This window comes from Mauremys reevesii, linkage group 1 (assembly GCF_016161935.1).
Source record: "Mauremys reevesii isolate NIE-2019 linkage group 1, ASM1616193v1, whole genome shotgun sequence".
In the NCBI taxonomy this organism is placed as follows: Eukaryota; Metazoa; Chordata; order Testudines; family Geoemydidae; genus Mauremys; species Mauremys reevesii.
Window position 1 is genome coordinate 52880491 of NC_052623.1, and position 23271 is coordinate 52903761.

The following is a 23271-nucleotide window of genomic DNA, read 5'->3' on the forward strand; positions in this document are numbered from 1 at the left end:
GAGCACAGAATGGTACACAAAGGGGATTAAAATTGGGTACATAGAATCTGCATAAGATACTAAATGGCCTAAACACATCTAAAAATATGAATGTCATATTACAGTTGTGTTCTGTTTGTCTTTAATAAGGTGTTCTCTATTTCAGAGTTAATGTGTGTGTTTTGTGAAAAAAGGGTTAGTATACAAACTACTTGTTGGTCAGAATGAAAAGAAGTGTTTCTCACTGCTGCAGGAATCCCTATTCTCTTCCCAGTAATGTTCCCTCAACACAAAATGTATTATTCCTGGGAGTTCACAAGATGGTAGGACTTTTGATCGACAGATTCATACGTTTCTCTTCTCCCATCCCATTCACCTGTCCATATGAAACAGTCCTTCTCACCAAAAGGCCTTTCTTCTTCAACACTTTTCATTCTACTTACTCATCAAAAGTAGAATGGGAGGAAGATTCCAGGGAAGCATGTGCTGAGAAAGTATCATTGGGAAGGGAAAAATAACTCCTACAATGGTGAGTAATTTTCTCCATGCCTTTCTTCTGCTCTTCACCCTGAGCATGAAACGATAGTTCCACACAAGCACAGAATGAAGAAGATGGGGATATGCCAAAGAATAAAATACTTATTGGTAAAAGAAAGGCCCTCTGTCTTACAGAGGAAGCAGTAGCATAGGCACCAACTTCTCCGGGTGGTCTCGATCCCCCGCTCCCCGGCCTGCCCCGACTCTACCCTTGCCCCCCCCGCCCCTGTTCCGCTCCCATTCCAACCCCTTCCCCAATGTCCCCACCCCAACTCTTCCCCCTCCCTGCCCCTATTGGACCCCTTCCCCAAATCCCCGGCCCCGCCTCCTCCCCTGAGCATGCCGCATTCCCGCTCCTCCCCACTCCCTCCCACAGCTTGTTATGCTGCAGAACAGCTTTTTGCAGCAGCAAGCACTGGAAGGAGAAGCGGGGATGCGGTGCGCTCAGGGGAGGAGGCAGAGGCGGAGGTGAGCTGGTGCGGAGAACTGCTGGTGGGTGCAGAGCACCCACCAATTTTTCTCCGTGGGTGCTCCAGCCCCAGAGCACCCACAGAGTCGGCACCTATGAGCAGTACTTAAACTCTTTAATGCCATTTAAAGGTTATACACAGGTCCTAGAATGCTGCTTGGCACATGAACTCCCTCTTTTGACCTTCGAACAGCTCCTCAACCCTGCCAAGCTCATCATCAAAAGCAAGTTCCCCACAGACCAGGACACACCAACTCAAAGTACCACCAGCCCCTGCCAGAACAACAGTTGCAAAACCCTGCAGACATATCTCCACTGCTACGATGATCAATACTCCACACAACACACCTTTCAAGATTCACAAGTCCTACACATGCTTATCACAACATGTGATGCACCTCATCCAGTGCATCGAATGCCCCAATAACAACTATGTGGGTAAAACCAGTCATTTTACAAGGTGTGATTCCTACTTGATGCCAGTTTGGTTTAACTCCTACTGGATTAGCCACAGAAGGCTGCCTGATAAAGTAGGATTAGGAAGATCTGGAATCAAGTCTCAGTTGCAGTAAGGTTGAGCACTCACAGCAACTCTTGAAGCTAAACTAGGAACTCTGTTAATGATGTAAGTCCTCTATACTGTCTGACTACAAATGGGAAAATGCAGCCTTTAAACATGGAGTTGAATTGGCTCCTGCACCCAGCTCCTGGAAAGGAGTAATACATAGCTATTCAAAATACAGCTACAGGCTGAGCACAGTTTCTACTGCCTTCAAATCCAGCAGTTACTTTGGGATATATTAGCACATGTTCTCTCTCTCTCTCATACTTTCCAAGGCTTGCAGCAGAACATCTGAAAACAGTAGAACCAATGCTGAGGACTAGAACACCCAAACATCATCCACTTGCTGCTGAATGCCTCAGCTCCTGTGGGACTCTCCTGTGTCAATGAATGGCTAAGAATTGTATTACCTTTAAAGTGTCTGTCTAGTCTGGAGTCAGATTAGCACTTTCAGAATAATGGGGTGACTCCCATCTCTTTTTAGGACCTATAAGTACTTCCTTAAAATCACAAGAAGGCTTACCGGCATCAGACTACTTCTTTGCCATCTTTCTATTTTAATGGCCCCGGTTCTGATCTTGTCAAAACTGAAAAACTACTCTTCTCCTGAAAAAAAGATAAATCACAATTTTACTGAAGCACAGTGACTTTCTTATTTTTTCTTTCTTAGACCTATTTGAAAAATATAGGTAACATTAATCCCTACAGGGTTTTTACCATGCAGGTTTGTCAACTATTCTCTATCCTCTTTACATTCTCACCAAGAAGATTTAGACTGGAACCTGAGAGACCTTTGAGTGCTAAAGTCATTCTGCCCGAACAGTTAAATGGCAGGGGAAGGCAAATGAGTTCTCAGTCAAATACTGATTACCCTCTCAATTTCCAAGGAATATTACTTTTCATGCTGAGGGAGCCAGGATGAGGAATTAAAATCATTATCAAATTATAGAGCCAAGTTGGGGCTGGGCATCATTAACCTAGAGAATCTTTGGAATATTTATTTAAAGAGTGGTATGTTTTCTTTCAGTGTGCAGGGAGAGTTTTTTTCTCTTGAATTACTCTGTGCCACCCCTCCCCCCGCGTGCGCCTCTCCCCCGCACGCACACACTTTCTTTTTGGAAGCAGTGGAGAGAAGGCAGCTTTTCTTGAACAACAGACCATGGAATTCACTCTTTTTTGACTGCTTTCCCCCACTTTTAAAAAGTAAATTCCATGGTAGATTAGGACACACTTATTTACTGAATCAGGGATTTTTAAAAGTTCACATAAAACCTGAAGATGGTGTCAAAATTTGGAAATATATAAGTGAAATGCTTTGACAAATGCAAATCAGTGTAGTTCTGAATTTACTGGCACAGTAATCTGTCTTATCTCTTCCTGTTTGATCTTATATTTAGTTGTACAAGGCTTAATTACATAAACTGCATGGAATTTGACCAATAATGTCAAAGGCTTAATGTTAACCACCACAAAAGCCAGCACATTTAGAGCTTAATCTGCCATTCAGTCATTAACTCATCCCATTGTATAGAGGTAATGTAGGAAACTGGGCAAGCTTAAATTCATATATGCTTTAATATCAAAGCACAATGGGATGAGGACAGGGCTGAATTCCTTTGCTTTGGCAATGCCAAGATAGTCCCTTAGCATTTAACTTTTTTGTATTTGCCTTCTTTGTTTTTAAATAATAATATAAAATATTTTATAACAATTACAAATGTTCATTAACATCATTGCATGTGCACTGACATCACATTGCATCTGGGAAGATGTCAGTGTAGGTTTATGCGAGAGTAAAACTGATGACATGATGGTTTTATAGACCTGATATGGAACCTCGACAAAATGGTGAAAGCTGTATTAGAAATGCATAGACCGATATATTAGAGTGAACATTAGCTCCTGGGAAAAGGAAAAGAGAGCATCTCTCCTTTTTCAGGAAGGGAACTTTCTTTAAAGTTCAGACTTTAAAATAAATCACAACTTAAAAGTTATACACAAAACTTTTCAGTTCTAAAATGCCCAGTTATAAACCTGGAATCCACAGGGTTTTTAATGGAAATAGTATTTGACCTTATATGGCCATATAACACAACATTTTTGCTTCAGTTCTGTTAACGATTTGAAACTACTGCATAAACTTTTGAGAAATTCTGTGCTATGAATTCTTTGTCCATAATAAAAAGACCAAACTTAGCCAAATTTATTCATTTAAAAATCATTAAGCAGTGGAAACTTTGATGGTATAATTTCCTGATTTTTGGAAATACACTCTGGGAGAAATTGGGACTAATAAATCTCAAAATCTAACTGATTTCAGTTAGTTTGTAATTTACCATTAGGAGTAAAGCTTGGTTTTAATGAGAATGCTGTGCATGATGTGTGGATGGTACATTTTCAACCACTTAGCAAACTGAGGCAAGCAATGCTAATATTGTTGACAGTTAAGCTATTAAAGAAAGGCTGTGCTTCCTATTGCATGCATTACACTGACACTATACTTTCTTTCCTTTCCTTTTTCCTGTGCCATGCTTGCTGTGTAGCAAATGGAATCTCTTGCAGTAAGTTGAAGTTCTTTCATATTCTTTGTCCATCTAGAGATGGACTAATACAGCCTGGTTTTACCGGTTTTTTGTTTTCTTTTTATCTCTTGGCATGTTTTCCCTTTTTCTTTTCATTTTTTCCTTAGCAGTTTTGATTCAACATATTATTATTAAAATAAGTAACTAAGTTGTGTTTTGAGTCACTTTTCTCTTGAAGCAGAAATCTAAGCTACTATTACAAATTCTGGCATTGTCACACACCACTTAGAACAGCTCTTTAAATTAATTTTGAATGTGAGTCAGTCTTGTTTAACAGTCCAGACTCTAAGTAGCTTTAATAAGCTAGAATGGAGAGCTGATGTGGTTATTTTAAAACTTGTATTGTTTCAATATATCTCTGTGAAACATTGGAAATACTAATTTTAAATTAGGTTTTAAAATGTTTTCATCATATCCTAATTTGAACAATTTCACCATGTTGTCATTTCAATAAGTATCCACAAATAAAAAAGTAAGCTGCATGATACGATAGTTAACTGCTGAATATATCAAACTTACATTTAATTCATATTAGTTTAGTTTTGCACAATTATGTTAGCTTAATCTAGTAGTCAGAAGGGAAAAACTGAATGTTAAAACTATAGTATTGGCTATCCTAAAGGTTCAAAAATCACAAGTTAACCCCTCAAAATCATGAGATTTTTAAAAAATGTTATATTGTGTTTTTTGGTCTGTGTTTGATTTTTGAATTCTCCCCACTTGCCCCCAGTGCATGTGTGACAATTACTGTGGCCCACTCTCCCAAACTGATTGGGTAAAATGATTTTGCCCCTGCAGCAAGAATCACCCCATATCTGTTCATTCCCCTGCCCAGGAATTAATTCTGCCCTCCCAATCCCCAAATCAGTTCTTCTCCTTACCAGAGCTGCCTGTCACATTAATTCTGCTCATCCCCAATTTTGACTGCTCAAATTACCCCTTCAGTTCTGCCCTCACATCTGCCCCACCGTCACATCAGTTCTGCACCTAGGGTGACCAGACAGCAAATGTGAAAAATCAGGACGGGGATCGGGGGTGATAGGAGCCTATATAAAAAAAGACCCAAAAATTGGGACTGTCCCTATAAAATCGGGACATCTGGCCACCCTATCTGCACCCCACCCCCAAGCCTCAGCTCTGCTCCTTCTGCAGCTACCGGTGTGGGGGTGGAGGCAGCTGCAGTAGGTTTCTTCTTCTCTCCTTTGCCAGGCTGGGTGTTGCAAGGAGAGAGCAAGTTGTTCCCAGGAGGGAAGGAGGGAGTGGAGCCATCCTAAGCTAATGGGATTTTTCTGTTCCTTCCTCCCCACTCTTGTGAGAATGCTTCCTGCGGGCACAGGGGGGAAAGCTCTGCCTGCTTCCTGTAGCAGCTCTAGCTCTGGCTGCTGTTCCCCAGGAAGTGAGCATGTGGGGAAGGCAGCCAGTCAGGGGGGTTTTCCCTCCAGGTAGTGCTGAAATTCACCAGAGGGCAGGAGCTTCTCATGTCATTGCGAGACTGGCTCCAACCCTGGCCAAACTCTTGTGACTTGTGGAGATATTGGAACTTGCAATTTGCAAGGGTTGGTAATACTCTGTGATTTAATCGGAACCTTGTTTCTAACTAATTGCTGGTTACAAATTACAGAAGTATCATACTTAATCTCTCATGTGGGAGATGGGGAAGAAGCACTTTGCATTGCCATTAAGTGATTTCATCATGTAACACTCAGAATGAGCTGTGTTCAGCCCTCCTTGTTCTAATAAAGAGTTGACATAATACTGGTTTGGGGTAGAGTTGGTGAAATGGACAATGTCTCATAAAGCCTTTTGTGAGGTATTTTTTGTTAACAAGCTTCTAAAGCAACAAAAGCAGCCACTGAGATTATGTCTAGGCACAAGTCCTTTTGGTCCCTTTTGAAGCTTTAAAAGTTTTGTTTTTTCTTTTAAAAAGTCTCTAAGACAAATCATTCCCTGCACAAGTTAATCCTTCCTGCATGAGAGACAGGAAGCTCCTTGAATTTGGATTCAAAGCATTTCCACCTCATAAGTTCAGTCAGGGACACAGAATTTGGCCCCTGGTCCACCGGTAGAGTTAGCGGAGGGTTCAGAACCCTAAAACCCACACTCTTGGGAAAGCCACAACTCCAGGTCTCTCTGCTCCTCTGAACCTCATAACTGCTATAGCCGTTCCATGATACCTTGGGATCCTCAGCCCCCCCTTGGGGATGGAGTTGCACATCGTGTTAAGAGAATCATTTTAAGTTAATTCTCCTGGGGCAATATTAACTTAAGATGGCAGGAATGATACCACAGAGACCAGAACTCCCCTTACCTATGGAACTTGATCCCCACCCCAGAGTACATCAAGGTTGAGGAAAAGGAAGTTTATATGGCAGAACCAGCACTTCCTACCTCCCCCACACATTCTATGTCCACATGATTGGATTCACTGCTTTTTGTTCCTTTCCACTCATAGAAGCAGAAGGGAGCATTTGGCTCAATTGGAGCACTGCCTTGTTATCCTTATTATCGTTTATTACTTGTAATATCATAGCACCTAGCAGTCCCAGTCATGGGACAGGACCTCAGTTTGGATTTCCTTTCTCTCAGAAGACATCTCTCTGCCCACTTTTGAATTTTAAAAGCATTAGATATATATGCAAGTTACTACTCCTCTACTCCTAAGTTTCCCCATCTGTAAAATGGGGATGATGATACTGACCTCCTTTGTAAAGCACTTTGACATCTACTGATGAAAAGTGCTATATAAGAGTTAGGAATTATTATTCTGAACTGTGACCAGCTACAGACAAAACAATATTGTGGGTGTTTTCACTCTGATATGTGATCATAGTTTAGTAAAATCATGCTAACCAGCTACCAGAGAAACAGCAATAGATATATCCCCAAATATGTTTTATTGGCTGCACAAAAATGACCCAAAATCTGCTGCTCTTTATTAATGTTTTCTCCTCCTATACATCTTTCCTTAGCAATTGGAACTGTGTCAGAGATTATATAAGCTCCACTTCCAGCTGCTGTTGCTTTTTCAGTCGTACTGTAAACTCATTGGACAGGTGCATGAAGTTAGTTCCATGCCAGAGGTATGTCATAAGCACAACCAAGCCTTCTACTAAAATAATCACTGTTTCTTTGTATTTTTATTTCTAAATGATTTCACCAAAAATTAATTATTAACCTGAACTATGGGTCTCCAAACTAAATGTTTCTATAACACTCCTTTGTCTGAATTAAAATGTGTTTGGGAATTCTGCACTGTATGTAAAAGACAGTACAGTGATTCAAAGTTTGAGTTCTTTTATGCAGTCAGTCTTCAATGGTAATTTCAGTAATTTGCATGGTAATGAGTGAGAATACTAAATTAGGCCCAGTCCTGCAGAAATTTATCTCAAATGCTTAATTTAACATGTTGGGATTACTCATACACCTCTACCCCTATATAACGCAACCCGATATAACACGAATTTGGATATAATGCGGTAAAGCAGCGCTCCAGGGGGGCGGGGCTGCACACTCCGGCGGATCAAAGCAAGTTCAATATAACGTGGTTTCACCTATAACGCGGTAAGATTTTTTGGCTCCGAGGACAGTGTTATATCGGGGTAGAGGTGCACTATGTAAAATTAAGTAAGTGCATAAGTCTTTATAGGATCAAAGACAATTTTCAGGGAAATTGACCTTGCTTCCATTGTCTGGAAATGATTCTTATTCTAGGGCATGTTTGACATTAGTTGGACTTTGTGGCCAGATCTACACTAGGAGCACTTTGCCACTATAACTATACCAGCAAAGTGCTCCTAGTGGATGCAGTTTATACTGGCGATACTGCACTTTTGCTTATTCCAGACCCCCGAATGAAATAAAAAGCTTCTAGTGCAGATATAATTATACCAGCAAAAGCACATTTTTTCTGGTGTAACTGAGTCTACACTGCAGCTTTCCCAGAGCAGCTGTCTCAGTCAGGGATCATACCTCTTCACACCCCTGACTGACAGAGCTATGCTGGCAGAATTCTGTAGTATAGCTTGACCTTAAGCTTGTATTGTAAGTGTTCATGCCGTACCTCTTCTGTGGATTCACAAAGGTCTCCAGTCTATACTGCTGTCGATCTGACTCCATCCAAGAGTACGAATTTCACTTAAAAGAAAAAATATTAAAATTATAATGTACGAAGAACTATATCATCATAGTCATTTAATTTTAATGTGATTCATAAAGATTGTAACACTTGTTTTAGAAAATGTTTCCTAAAATTTTTCACTAGATCTTTGAGATATAGTAGTTCTAAAACCATGACACACAAATGGTCTATTTTGAGCTTGATAACTGGCCATTTCTCTTCAGATATTTCTACACAGATTACTTTTTTCAAATGCTTCACATCAGCAGGTTTTGGAGGCAAATATATTCTCATAAATATTCCAAAACACATAATAAATTAAGAAACGGTATTTTTCATGTAACCACTGTATATTCTGTGGTCATCACTTAAGAGAAGATGATAAAATAAATTACAGCATATGTTTTTCTCCTTGTAAAAATGTGTTATATATGAAAGTAGTGGGAAAGAACTAGCGCTTTTAATATGATTGTATTCTTAGAACAAGAAGTTTCAAATTGTAAAGTGTATACAGCAAGTAGCTCACAGCAGGGGCGGTTCTAGGAATTTGGCCGCCCCAAGCAGTCATGCCTGCGGGAGGTGCACCAGAGCCGCGGGACCAGCGGACCTCCCACAGGTATGACTGCTGGTCCCGCGGCTCCAGTGGACCTCCCGCAGCTGCGGAGGGTTCGCTGGTCCCGCGGCTCCGGTGGAGCATCCGCAGTCATGTCTGCGGGAGGTCCACCCGAGCTGCGGGACCAGCGAACCGTCCACAGTCATGCCTGCGGGAGGTCGACTGGAGCCGTGGGACCAGCGGACCCGCCTGCCGCCTGCCGCCCTGCCGGCAAAATGCCGCCCCAAGCGCGCGCTTGACGCGCTGGGGTCTGGAGCCGGCCCTGGCTCGCAGATTCTGTAGTAATTGGGGATTGTTTAATTTATATAGTTATTGGTTTAATTCAAGTGTGATTGTGGTGTGGACACTACACTCAATCTGAATATTACCATATCTTTATCTTGAGAAGCTGCTGCAAAGTATGTTTTGTAATATTGCTAGGCTATTCTCTTTGATGGTAATGGATCATATTGCAGAGGACAGTTATTAGGACTCTAATACCATGAATGGTAAACTTTATTTTTTAAGATCTTAGTAATTTTTTTAGTAGAGGGTTGATTTTGTAAACATATTTTAGCACAATACCTGAGGTTAATGAGTGACTCAATGGGATCATTTGTTACAATGGATGCAACCTACAGAGTGGAAAAAAACAATTGGAGGAATAGTTTTAATCATGAAAGTAGCATGTTTTGCTGGATACATTAATTATTGTTTAAAGAAATAGCCACTGTCAGTTGCTGTCACAGTCAATAGAACATGTTTATCACATATTGTCATGTTCTGTTACATCCTTAGAACCAAATTAAGGCATTGTGAATTGTCTATCTTTTGCCACGTTAAATTTTCTGTCCAGTAAAAGGGTTACACAACTACTATCTCCTTATTGAACATTTCAGGGGGCTGATCCTGTTAGATATGCTATATTTTGAAAGCTAGATGAGTTCTGATATGTTAAAAGCCAAATGCAAAGCAGAGGATTGAATAAAGAATAAAAATAAGATATTTTCAGTTTGTGTACAGTAGATGCATATACTGTACACACCAATGAGAAAACTTTTGCCATTGAGATGGAGAAGCGTTGTTTTTGTATTAAAAGGATGTTTGTTCACAAGCAACAAATAATTCTAATATGATGTTAGAGCTGATCTGAAATGTATTGCTGCTTCTTGATACAAAAGGAAAATATAAATATGTTTATCAATTCTTGTCTTTGAACAGCTCCTAAATATGTCAAGAGAACTGAGTGAATTAAAGAAAAATCTTAAAGATGCTACTGCTGCTATTGCAGCTGATCCTCTAAATATGGAAGCTGCCTTATCTGAGCCCACATTCAGTTCTACAGAAGCAGCCATTCAATCCATGTTGGAGTGTTTAAAAAGCAATGAACTTGGTAAAGCTTTACTACAAATAAGAGAATGCAGGCAAGTTTTCCCACATGATTTATACTAAACCGTCACATTATTAAAAACACATGTTTTTATCAGTTTCCTAAGTGGATTGTTTCTCCAGCAAGAACATTTAAGTGATATCTTGAGTAACTTTGAGGATGTTAATACTAGATCAAACAAAACTCATTATCCTAATTTCTTTAATTATAGTATAGATCAAAAGTACTGCAGTGAAATTGGTTTTTGAAAATTAATTCACTTGTAGGACCAGATCCTCAGCAGGTGTAAATCATTAGTTTACACCAGTTAAGGATCCAGCCCATTGTCATTTCCATTTCTTTGTATGAGTTTTTATTTTCTGGTTTTATATGATGGGGCTTGCATTTCATATGGTATGTGAATTCAGTGTCTAATATTCTGGGTCTGATTAACAAGTAAGTGTTGTGAAATTATTTAGTTCCAGTATAATTACAGATATGTAGAAAATACAATTGATGTATATATCTGTGTCAAATATCATCTCACCAAACAAGTAATAACATAAATATGCTTTCCATTGGTTGCACTGCAGGAGTTTGTGGCCAAATGACATCTTTGGAAGCAGTTCTGATGATGAGGTCCAGACACTACTGAATATTTACTTCCGGCATCAAACACTGGGCCAGACGGGCACTTATGCACTAGTGGGCTCCAACCAGAGCCTGACTGAAATCTGTACCAAACTAATGGAACTGAATATAGAGATTCGCGACATGATTCGCAGAGCTCAGAGTTACCGGGTCATCAATACTTTTCTTCCAGACTCCAGTGTTTCCGGCACAAGTCTCTGACAGGAGTCTTGCGTCCCCTTTCTCTTTCAAGCTGGGAGTGCTGCCCTGCTGGAGTGAGGTGGTTCAGTGTCTTCTCAGCCTTAGAAAAGTTTGGTCAAGCTGTACTAACTCTTGTTACATTTAGGACTTCTTCTAAAAAGAGGTGGGCAGAACTTCAAATGTGTAGCAATACTATAAGGACAAAGGAAGCCTAGAATATCCAGGACAGAATCCTTTGTTCTGTGTTGCACAAAAATTGGTTAGCATTTCACTGAGCAACTGCAACTCACTACTGAAGAAGTGACTTCCATTGCATACCAAAGCCTACTACACTGAACAGTACTTCCTTTGTAGAAAATTATTTTAGATTGGCAAAAGTGCAATGTTTCCTTCACTATAGAATATTTTTTCTTATAAAACGTGAACATTTTTTCTCTTTTTTGTGTTGTTTGGTTGAGCAAAAGCTGGGCAAAATGAAGCTGGCCACAGAACATTGCAAAATTGGTCGAAAGCTGAGAGCCTGTGTATATGAAACAAATTGTAAATGGACTACAATTCACTGTACACTGTAATTTGAATATGATTACTGTATCTGAAAACAATGAGCTGCTACGAAGTACATTTCCTAATGTTGCTAGGCTACTGTTTCTGAAGGTACTGGATCATATTGCAGAGGTCTGTTCTTAGGCCCTGAATGCCATGAATGGTCTAGGTAGATTTTCCCTTTTTATCTTTCTTCTTTTCGTTAAGGACTTTGGCTGCTTTTTACTAGAAGGTTGCTTTTATTAATATATTTATACTATTAAAGGATGGTTGATCTGATTTACCTTGCCATTTTGTAGGAAAAAGTCACATCACATATTCAAAAATCTTTTGAACTCTCACGCATGCATATTTTTATTTAATATAAATTTGGACTATAAAATTTAAAATATTAATGTGAAATGCAAGTTCTCACTTTACGTTCTTAAAAAGATGTCTTATTTAATTTGTTATATATATATATATAACATAATACATAATATATATAACGTATATAATATAAGTCATTCTTGTATGTTTTTGTTTCCTTACATTTAACTGCTGTTAAATGTGTGCATGTAAATCTGTTGCACATCTGAGACACACTTATTCAGACATTATATAACTTATTCAGGCTGTAAATACACTTAGTTTTTTGTGAAGTAACTTTGGTTGATATTTTGATCAGTACATTCATTTAACTAAAATATAAAAGTCATATATCACAACTGCGTATGTGCTGATTGGGTTGCTGAAGATCTTGTTCTTGACTGAGGCTACAATACTGACTCAAGCTATTAATAACATGCAGACACTGAAATGTTCATAATTATTTCCTTCTGAAAAGTCTAAGCCCATTATACAGAAAGAAAATGTAAGATATCTGTATTCTGTTCCTTAGCAATAACATGGACAGGGGAAGAGCAAATTGACTGTAGATTTAAAAAAAACAAGTTTCTAAAATCTCATGGTTTAAAGTTCAGTTCTGAGAAGTGACTATGACTGTAGCACTGTGGCCTTCCAGCTTTGTGTCTGAAAGATTTCCATCTCAGCTGTTCTTAGTTTACAGGTACTAACACCTTCTAACTGGCAGCGTTGCCAGTTCAATCTGGCATCTGAGAGTCAAGTAGCATTTCTTCCTTTGAACACACAATGACTTGCCACCCTTCTCTTATTCCGTGCTTGCACAGCTATAAGTGATTGGTCCTGTAATTGGAACTTGGTAAACAACTGTGTTGCTTCACAAAAAGGTATATAATCCATCTCTCAGCTCTATGTTGACCCTGCAGGGCTACAAGTACTAAAATTACTGGACCACAACTAAAGGTGGGGCAAAATTTGTGTGGGCTTACTCAAAGAAGGACAGCTCTGCTTTGTGGTTGGGGGGCAGGAGGGGGGAGGGAGAAGAAGAAAGTCAGAAACTGCTGCAAAAGGTGCTCGGTGGTCAACTTTACAGCAATGACTCAACCCCGGGAATGTGCATAAAGGTACAAAACCTGGGTGAGGCAAGACTCTATGTGAAAGCAGCAAGGAAGTCAGCAGAACAGGAACAGGTTGGGGCTCTAAGGCTTGCTGCAGGACCACGTGGCAGCAGCATGGCCCCAAGAAAGCATGGCTCCAGAAAAGCAGCAAACAGCATTGGAAACAGCATGGTTCCAGGGGCACAGAGAAGGGTACGTTCAGGAAAACGGGGGTGTTACTCCCCTCCCCCAGCCCCAGAGACAAGGAAGGGCAGGCACAGGCAAAGGGGACAGTGAAAAGAAGGGGAACTAGCGTCCCCTGCCCCAGGTACTTCCACCCATAGGCAGGCTGGAAGCTGCAACCAGGGAGGGTGAATTTGCAAGGAGGTGAAGCAATCAGCCTTTGACAATCAAGGAATTCAGTGTGCATTGGGGAGGGGGGGAAGCAGTCAGCATGGTGGATGACTCACCACCTAGGAAGGAGGAGTTATAAACATCAGCATGGGTTTGGCCCCTCCTCTCATTTCACTTGGAGCAAGTGGGTGTCTCCTGGGAGTGGGAGGGAGCAAGGGACAATTAACATCGGGAGGGACAGAAGAAGGCAAGGCCAATGTATCTGTTTCATAGCTGTGTGCTGCTTGCTGCTCATGTGCCTATACCTTTGCTGGAAAGGGGACAGGCACAGGCAGGGCAGCCCGAAGGGAGCCCAGGGACTGAAAGGAAACCCAGACAGACAGTACTGCAGCAGGGGCAATTGGGCTCACAAGTACGTGGACTGTTACTGCTCAGGATTGTGTGTTTAATAACCCAAGGCATAACCCAGGGCAGCCTCATGGACTAAGGGAGGCAAATGATCATAGGAGAGTGTCCAGGGACTCAGGTGAGCGGGCTGTGTGCATTAACGGGGTGCTTAACTAAGATGTGCAGCAAATGGTCTGTGATGATGTTTCTGAGGTTTTCTCCACAGCATTACAATGCTTCAAAGGGCGCACGGTCACCTAAAAAACCAGGATGTTTTCTTCCACCTAACCCAAGGGATGGTGGTAATGCTGCTCCTGGGGGTGAGTGTGATCTAAACCACACAGAGGTTGGGGAAACGGGTGGCAGAGGTGGTATCTGGCCTTCCAGCTTGGCAAAGGGTGGCAGTTGCAGGGGCCACAACCAGGTGCAGGGACCGTGCTTAACCAGTCACTCAGCGAGTTCACCTAAGGGGAACAGGAGTCAGCTGATTGGGTTGTTAAATACTCTGGGCCCAGGAGTGGAAGGTTGAGAAGCCTGGGCAGACCCACCTAGGGGTTGCACCTTCGGGGGAGAGGAGGGGGACTGATGGTATTACACAGCTGCTGAAAGCTAATTTGCATTTACAACAGCAGCTTCAGGCAGCTAGGTGTGAGGGGTCTGCACAGGGTGACAGGATAGGCCCAGCATGGGCTCAAGTTTCAGCAGCAGCACAAGGAAGAGGCACATGGCAACTCATCAGCCATCAGGGCATGTAACTGCAGGGGACAGGGTAGACACTCCCGGGGGGCCTATAGGGGAGCAGGACTCTGCAGTATTGTTATGCCGGGGTAGCTTACCCAATGGGAGTTCACCTACTCAGTGCAACTAAATATAGAATCCTCACGGGCAATTTGTGCATGTAATATCCCTATGGCACAGGAAGGTGTTCACAGACAGTAAACATGGACAAGGCAAGCAAAACAGCGAACTGCTCAAGAGGCCACAGGTGCCTAGAACATGAAAAAATGGGGAGGCTGCCCTCATCATCTAGGCGGGTGTTATGGTACAGGCCTACCCAGACAGCAACCCAGCCTTTAATTATACAAATATAATTAGGTGGGCACCTAATATGTTTGGGGGCATGTCATAAGCAGTTTCCATTAACGGCAGCAACACAAACTGGAATAAGGTGGCATCACACACTGTGGTTCAAGGGCATAACACCAAGGGTGCCAGGGGTCTGTTCATTCCGCAACAAGCCCGAAAAGGGCCTGGGCCCATAATAGTATTTCCTGGGCATTTAATAATGGTGGTTGTTTAAGATGCCTACCGCCGGCAATTTTATTTCGACAAGGCTATGCCCATGGGCTGGTCGGTATCCTGTGCAGCTTTTCAGAAATTTAGTATAGTGTTGCACTGGCCAGTGGTGCAGTCAGTGGAACTAAACCAAATAGTGCATTAATTGCACAGTTTTTGTTCTGGACAGTCTCTAAGGAAAAGGATAAATGGACACAAATCAGACATTAGGAATGGCAATATACAAAAACCTGTAGGAGAACACTTCAACCTCCCTGGCCACACTATAGCAGATTTTAAGGTGGCCATCCTACAGCAAAAAAACTTTAGGACCAGACTTCAAAGAGAAACTGCTGAGCTCCAGTTCATCTGCAAATTTAACACCATCAGCTCAGGACTAAACAAAGACTGTGAATGGCTTGCCAATTACAGAACCAGTTTCTCCTCCCTTGGTTTTCACACCTCAGCTGCTGGAACAGGGCCTCATCCTCCCTGATTGATCTAACCTCGTTATCTCTAGCTTGCTTCTTGCTTGCTTATATATACACCTGCCCCTGGAAATTTCCACTGCTTGCATCCGAAGAAGTGGGTATTCACCCACGAAAGCTCATGCTGCAAAACGTCTGTTAGTCTATAAGGTGCCACAGGATTCTTTGCTGCTTCTACAGAACCAGACTAACACGGCTACCCCTCTGATACTTGAGTTTTTGTTCGCAGAGCGAGCTGGATCAAATGAGTGTTTTCACCTGTTGGACACATTTCAGGCCCTGGCTAACAGGGACGGCTCCAGACCACAGCATGCCAAGCGCATGCTTGGGGCGGCATGCCGCGGGGGGCGCTCTGCCGGTCGCCAGGAGGGCGGCAGGCGGCTCCGGTGGACCTCCCGCAGACGTGCCTGCGGAGGGTCTGCTGGTCCCGCGCGGCTTCGGTGGAGCCACGGGACCAGCGGACCCTCCGCAGGCACGCCTGCGGGAGGTCCACCGGAGCCATGGGACCGGCGACTGGCAGAGCGCCACCCACAGCATGCCGCCCTGCTTGAGGCGGTGAAATGTCTAGAGCCGCCCCTGCTGGCTATATAGTTGGGGAAATACCTAGCGAAGGACAAAACAGAAGGCCCTTTTCGAGACATTAACCTACCTGGGCTTTGAGCTGAACTTTGTTTGAAGAGTTGTTGCCCCGGGGCGGGCTTTTGGTGCCTGGCTGGCAGTGGCACCAGCTGGCATAGCCAGACCACACCATTACATATGAGTCGCTATACAGATGTAGTAAGACTTGTGGGTGTGGAAAAGTTTTCTAAATAAATGTAAGGGAGTATCATTGTGGAGATACAAATGGTTATTAATTTGGGTCTAATATATGGGTGTGCTGTTGTTGCGACAACATGGCAGGGGTACAGGTTATCAATAGCCAAACTTTCAGATTGCACAGGATTAGAAAGTTGGTAAGGGTATTTGTTCTCCAATGCTTAACCTTCAACATTTGTTTTTTCTTCCAAGCACGTGCCGGGCATGGATAATGGCATAGCAGACACCTTGTCTCATTTCCAGTTTGCCTGGGCTCTCTGGAACCTCGGAGTGTCATGTGGTTGGTGAAATGCAGATTTTTTGGCTCCAAACTTTATTTTGTTTTCTTTTAAGGAGTCTTGTCAATACAAAGATCCAGAGAATGGGTCGCCTATGCGGCCCTCCGTTAAGGGCGGTTGCTGCAGTACCAGGTCAAGGACAATGCAGCTGCTGGTGCCCCTTGATGATCACACATGGGACAATGTAGGGCTGCTAGCCAAGAGGCCATATGCAGATGTCTGGCAACCCCTCTTGAGACGGTAAAAACCCCTCAGCACCGGTGCATTCTAATGCATTTACCTATGCATTACCTTATGCATTTACCTATGCATTTACCTTGTTGGCCAACTCAGCAGTTCCCAGTACTGCTATAAACTAACCTTGTTGGGGCCTTTCCCCAATACCACTTGCATCTGATCTTGCTGCACAGTCAATAAGTTCAGATGGCGTGAGCCCAACAGAGACAGACGTCCCCACAGACAGTCCTCCTCCGACACCCCAATAGAGATTTCAAAAGGTCTCTTACCTCGATTGTGGCGCCATGGGGTTCGAAGGGGAACGATCCGTATACCTTTATACCTTTGTTACAGACAATAACTAGCAATAATACAGACAATGATAGAGCAACAACTGCATTTTGTTTATACATAAGCCTTTCTGCTATCTTATTTGTCTCACTCCTAGAAGACGCAAGCCTGCATATTTGGTTATCAGTAGAAGGTCGTAATAACTTTTTACACAGTTCTTTTCCTCTCACCTCACACTATCCTTGCTTCTACAAGTCTCACGTCATTAGGGTTACAGCTAGCCTAACTCTTGCTAACTGACTGACATGCATTAAAATTCCCTTCAAATCCTTGTTAATTCTTTCCCTGCTTCCACATAGAAATGACAATCCTATCCTCTTCTCTGCCCCCCCCCCCCAACTTTCCTTCTCAGCTACTCAGTACCTTTCCTGGGTTTGGGAAATAACTCAGCAACAATGGAGTTAAACTTGTCAATGCTATAACTATCACACACAGATCCTCTGGCAGAGCAAGAATTTAATACACGAAATTAAGATTCTGGACTCTCCAGGACCTCACTCTAATCACTTCTGTCCTTGATCTTAACTGTTGTGACTAGGTCAATGTACAGACACATTGGAACCCAGCCCCCTACCTGAGTGATACCTGCAGCATGGGACCTGTCTTAGTCAGAAATGCTCTTTGTGAAGACTCAGGTTTTGCAATATCCTTATTTTTGTCATATCACTAAGGAAAGAGGAGTTCTAGACTTCCCAGCACAACTGAGTTTTTCTACCGGTGCCGCAGCAATTACCAGAGCCACACTAAACAGAATCAAGCACCACAACTACTCTGAAGGCCAACTGAAGCTTTTGGTATAGGAATTTAGAGTGGGATTCCAGCCAATGTTAAGAACTGCCTTCTGTCAAGTATTAGTGACTTCTTCAGTTATGAACGGAGGTAAGTTACTTGGACATGTGCTCCCTGCACTCATGGCCTGGATACATAGCTTGAAGTCACTTAACTGCAATAATGAACTTCTTTCACTTATGGCTATATTCATACTCCCTTTTAGTTGGCAAGGTATTACCTATTCCTTATGTAGCGTAAGTCCTTTACATGTAGTCTTTAAAAAAGTATGCACTCAAGACTGATGTAGGAGTTTTAATTTAACAGACATTAATTAGTGCTTCTGTATAGTAATTCTGAGGTTTTGTGAAGTGGATTGAAGATTGTTTACCAACATGCTCTAACTGTTGAGATTTGTGCTTTGATCATATCCCCCATTATTTTGGGTACAAGTTGTTTTGTCTCCCCACTCGGAAAGTTTTAGCATTTTTGTTAATTGTCAGATGCAATTTTTCCCTTTCAGCATGTTGTGCAGTGTTCAAAACCATCTTGAACTCTTGGTAACTCAGTTTAGGAACAGGAATCAGAAAGAACTGAGAAGATTCCGACAGCCAGCCTAAAGTACAGACCATTGATTCATTCTCTAGAACAGTAGTTCTCAGACTGTGGGTTGGGACCCCTAAGTGGGTCAAAACCCCATTTTAATGCGGTCACCAGGGCTGGCTTAGACTTGCTGGGGCCTGGGGCCAAAGCTGAAACCCGAGCACCACCGCCCGGGGCAGAAGCCCAAGCCTGAGGGCTTCAGTCCTGGGCGGTGGGGCCAAGGTTACAGGCCCCCTGCCTGGGGTTGAAGCCCTTGTGGCTTTGGCCCCCCTGCCCAGGGCAGAGGGGCTTGGGCAGACTCAGGCTTCAGTCCCCCCTCTTGGGGTTGTGTAGTAGTTTGTTGTCAGAAGTGGGTCACGATGCAATGAAGTTTGAGAACCCCTGCTCTAGAAGATGTCCTGCTTCTCGGTAGTTGACGCCAGGGTTAGTCATGCAGTCATCACAAGAGGGAAAGACTTTAAACACTATCATAACATCAATCTCAAGTGAGAGAAAAGTCATCAGCCAGTCTGTCAAAATCCCCAATCCTGTAAATATGTGCATGCTTAAATTTACTTACACTAGTAGTCCCATTATAGTCAATTGCACTGCTCAGATGCCCAAAGTTAAGAAAGTATATCTTTGCGGCATTAGGGTCTAAATGAGCATCTCCATTCTCCCGCTCCAAAAAAAGCGGGAGATGATATTTTACATGTTACATTGAAACACAGCATAAGCAAAATACTTTACAAAGTTCCACACACAAAATAATTCAGTATGAGTTTGGTTCTTATCTTGTAACTAAAGTAATGTGGTGGTGTCTTTGGTGGAAAGGGAAATCAGTTGGTTACTTTATACTCAGACATTGAATGAATTATGTTGTATAACAATATGGGTGAAATCCTGGCCCCACTGAGGTCAAAGGCAAGATGCTCATTGACTGCAATGGGCCCAGGATGTCACCTGATCGCTTACCTATAGTTTGTAATATTTGTAAACATGAAAACCTTTATTGCTCAAAACTAATATTCTGAATTGCACCTGAGAAACAAGGTGGGTGAGGTAATATCTTGTATTAGACCAGCTTTTGTTGATGAGAGAGACAAACTTTCAAGCTGCACAAAGCTCAGACTTGAGGAAGAGCTCTGTGCAGCTTGAAAGCTTGTCTCTGTCGTCAACAAAAGTTAGTCCAATAAAAGTTATTACCTCACTCGCCTTGTCCTTGTGATATCCTCACTAAACAGACAAGCTACATTATTTTACATGAAATGCATGTAGCTTCCTCTTGATCTTCAAGTGTTGCCCAGAGTAGAAAACACCACAACAAAGGCTTTATAGCTGCAGCAGTGTCCCCATAATCAACAAAGATTGCAATTGTTTAGCTACCTGCAAATTATAAAAAGTGCTACGAGCCACTCTGAGGCCTGGTGTACACTGGGAGTGGGGAGATTAATCTAAGGGTACGTCTATACTTACCGTCCAGGTCGGCGGCTAGCGTTCGACTTCTCGGAGTTCGATATATATCGCGTCTAATCTAGACGCGATATATTGAACTCCGAATGCGCTCCCGTCGACTCCGGAACTCCACCACCGCGAACGGCGGTGGCGGAGTCGACGGGGGAGCCGTGGACTTCGATCCCGCGGCGTCTGGATGGGTGAGTACTTCGAACTAAGGTAGTTCAAGTTCAGCTACGCTATTCGTGTAGCTGAACTTGCGTACCTTAGTTCGACCCCCCCCCCCCCTTAGTGTAGACCAGGCCTAAATTACGCAACTTCAGCTACGTGAATAATGTAGCTGAGGTTGACGTACTTAGATCTACTTACTGTGGTGTCTTCACTGTGGTAAGTCGACAGCTGGCGCTTCCCTGTCGACTCTGTCTATGCTTCTCGCTCTGGTGGAGTACCGGAGTTGACAGTAGAGCACTCAGCGGTTGATTTATCACATCTAGACTAGACGCAATAGATCGACCCCTGCTGGATCGATCGCTGCCCATGGATCCAGCGCATAATGTAAACATGCCCTGAGAATCCAAAATCAATCAAGGTCTAAAAGTAGCTCAAGAGTGCAAACTCTTTGGAGATGACTAGCTATGCTCTACCAATACATGGATCGGTTATAACATTGCCTATGATGGCAGGGCTGCAGACTTACCCATAATTCCTATTTTTAACAAAAGAAAAATTATTGTGAGGGAAATTGATAAAAATAAAGGTTTTTAACTAGAGGCCTGAATAAGCTGGGTTGCAACTAGACACACACATCTGCGGAATGCAGTCAGTGAAGCTAGGTTCTTAAACTGTTGAAAGGCAGCTATTAATAATTGTTAAAGAGTTCTTGTACACTCAGGGTATGTCTACACTGCGAAGAAAGACCCATGATGAGGGAAGGTCTCAGAGTCTGGTCTCTAGCCCAAGTTTGTCCTAGATCTTATTCCTAGAGCTTTTCTATACACAGTTTTTGTATCAATTATGCAGGTTTAGAAACAGATAAGATATACTTACATAGGTGCAACCCTGTTGTATGCCTGCACTTATATTGGTATGAATATTCTTATATTTGTATAATGTAATAAGTTCTACTGATGCAAGCACCTTTATACCAGTGTATGTCCGTCCACACTTGGAAGCAGCACCAATTAAACCACTCATTTCTAAACCAATATGGTTAAATCAGTACAAAAACTGTAGCCCAGACCTCCCTAAACCCTATTCTCATTGCTGAGAAGTTAAATGTTTCCTTTGCATCAGTCTTCACCACAGAGAATGATAGAGAGATACCTACTCTGGATCTCATCTTTTTTGGTAGTAAAGATGAGGTAGTATCAGTGACTGGGGCATCAGAAGAAAATATGCTATAACAACTTCATGATTCAAAAAGCCCTAAGTCATCAGTGTCAGGTGGTATGCATCTAAAAGTTCTGAAGAGCTCAAATATGAAGTAACTGAGCTGCTAGCAAAATATGTAATCTGTCATTGAAAACAGCTACTGTACCAAAGGATTTAAAAGTAACAAATGTACCTATATTTTAGAAAGGCTTTAACAGTGATCTGGGCAACTACATACCAGTATACTTAACATCTGTACCTAGGAAATTAGTTAAAATAGTCATTTCAAAATAATAAAACACCTGGAAAATCATGAAGTGATAGGGTCTAACCAACTTGGTTTCTGCAAAGGAAAAATGTATTTTATTAATTTATAAGAATTATTTGAACATGTCAATAAAATAGTGGATAAAGAAGAACTGCTGGACATTATTTATTTAGACTTTCAAAAGGCCTTTGACAAAGTCCCTCAGAAAATGCTACTAAAGAAACTAAGCAATTATGGGATGAGAAACAAAACACTGTCCTACAAAAATGGGCTAAGACGTAGAAAATGAAGTGCAGAAATAAATGGTCAATTTTCACTGTTAAGAGTGAGATGCCTTAAGGTTGCATGTACGTATGGTGTTGTTTAGTATATTTGTTAATTATCTGCAAAGGGAGTTGAGGAAAACATAAGAATGGCCATACTGGGTAAGACCAATGTCCTGTATTCTGTCTTCTGGCAGGTTTCAGAGTAGCAGCCGTGTTAGTCTGTATCCGCAAAAAGAACAGGAGTACTTGTGGCACCTTAGAGACTAACAAATTTATTTCAGCATGAGCTTTCGTGAGCTACAGCTCACTTCTTCGGATGCATAGAATGGAACACACAGACAGGAGATATTTATACATACAGAGAACATGAAAAGGTGGAAGTATGCATACCAACAGGCAGAGTCTAATCAATTGAGACGAGCTATCATCAGCAGGAGAAAAAAAACTTTTGAAGTGATAATTAAGATGACCCATAGAAGGTGTGAGGAGAACTTAACATAGGGAAATAGATTCAATTAGTGCAATGACCCAACCATTCCCAGTCTCTGTTTAAGCCTGAGTTAATTGTATCTAATTTGCATATTAATTCGAGTTCAGCAGTCTCTCTTTGGAGTCCGTTCTTGACGTTTTTTTGTTGCAAAATTGCCACCTTCAAGTCTGTCACTGAGTGGTTAGAGAGGCTGAAGTGCTCTCCCACTGGCCCTCGAATGTTATGATTCCTGGTGTCAGATTTGTATCCATTCATTCCTCTGCACAGAGACCGGCATGGCCAATGCACACCGCAGAGGGGCATTGTTGGCACATGATGTCATATATCACGTTGGTAGATGTGCAGGTGAACGAGCCCCTGATGGCATGGCTGATGTGATTAGGTCCTATGATGGTGTCACTTGAATAGATATGTGGACAGAGCTGGCATCGGGCTTTGTTGCAAGGATAGGTTCCTGGGTTAGTGTTTATGTTGTATGGTGTGTGGTTGCTGGTGAGTATTTGCTTCAGGTTGGGAGGCTGTCTATAAGCGAAGACTGGCCTGTCTCCCAAGATCTGTGAGAGTGAGGGATCATCTTTAAGGATAGGTTGTAGCTCTTTGATGATGCGCTGGAGAGGTTTTAGTTGGTGGCTGTAGGTGATGGCTAGTGGCGTTCTGTTATTTTCTTTGTTGGGCTTGTCCTGTAGTAGGTGGCTTCTGGGTACTCTTCTGGCTCTGTCAATCTGTTTTTTCACTTCAGCAGGTGGGTATTGTAGTTTTAAGAATGCTTGATAGAGATCTTGTAGGTGTTTATCTCTATCTGAGGGATTGGAGCAAATACGGTTGTATCTTAGAGCTTGGCTGTAGACAATGGATCGTGTGGTGTGTCCTGGATGGAAGCTGGAGG

At 42.3% G+C, this 23271-nt stretch overlaps 2 protein-coding genes across 5 annotated transcripts in view; both read left to right on the top strand.

The window, feature by feature from the left end:
* Nucleotides 1-12206, top strand: part of FRY (FRY microtubule binding protein) — a 385515-nt gene extending 373309 nt beyond the window's left edge. For 3 of the 4 annotated variants that reach the window (XM_039535002.1, XM_039535008.1, XM_039535019.1), the window contains 4 exons: nucleotides 4091-4108; nucleotides 7099-7209; nucleotides 10060-10262; nucleotides 10801-12206. In XM_039535002.1, coding sequence (XP_039390936.1) covers nucleotides 4091-4108; nucleotides 7099-7209; nucleotides 10060-10262; nucleotides 10801-11059 — 591 coding nt within the window. In that variant the 3' untranslated portion in view covers nucleotides 11060-12206. The remainder of the gene's footprint in view (nucleotides 1-4090; nucleotides 4109-7098; nucleotides 7210-10059; nucleotides 10263-10800) is intronic. The other variant, XM_039535030.1, reaches the window with a different exon arrangement.
* Nucleotides 12207-13122: 916 nt separating this feature from the next.
* BRCA2 (BRCA2 DNA repair associated) overlaps nucleotides 13123-23271 on the top strand; it is an 89154-nt gene continuing 79005 nt past the window's right edge. Inside the window, exon 1 of the mRNA XM_039489095.1 lies at nucleotides 13123-13233. The gene's annotated coding sequence lies outside the window, so the exon portion shown is untranslated. The remainder of the gene's footprint in view (nucleotides 13234-23271) is intronic.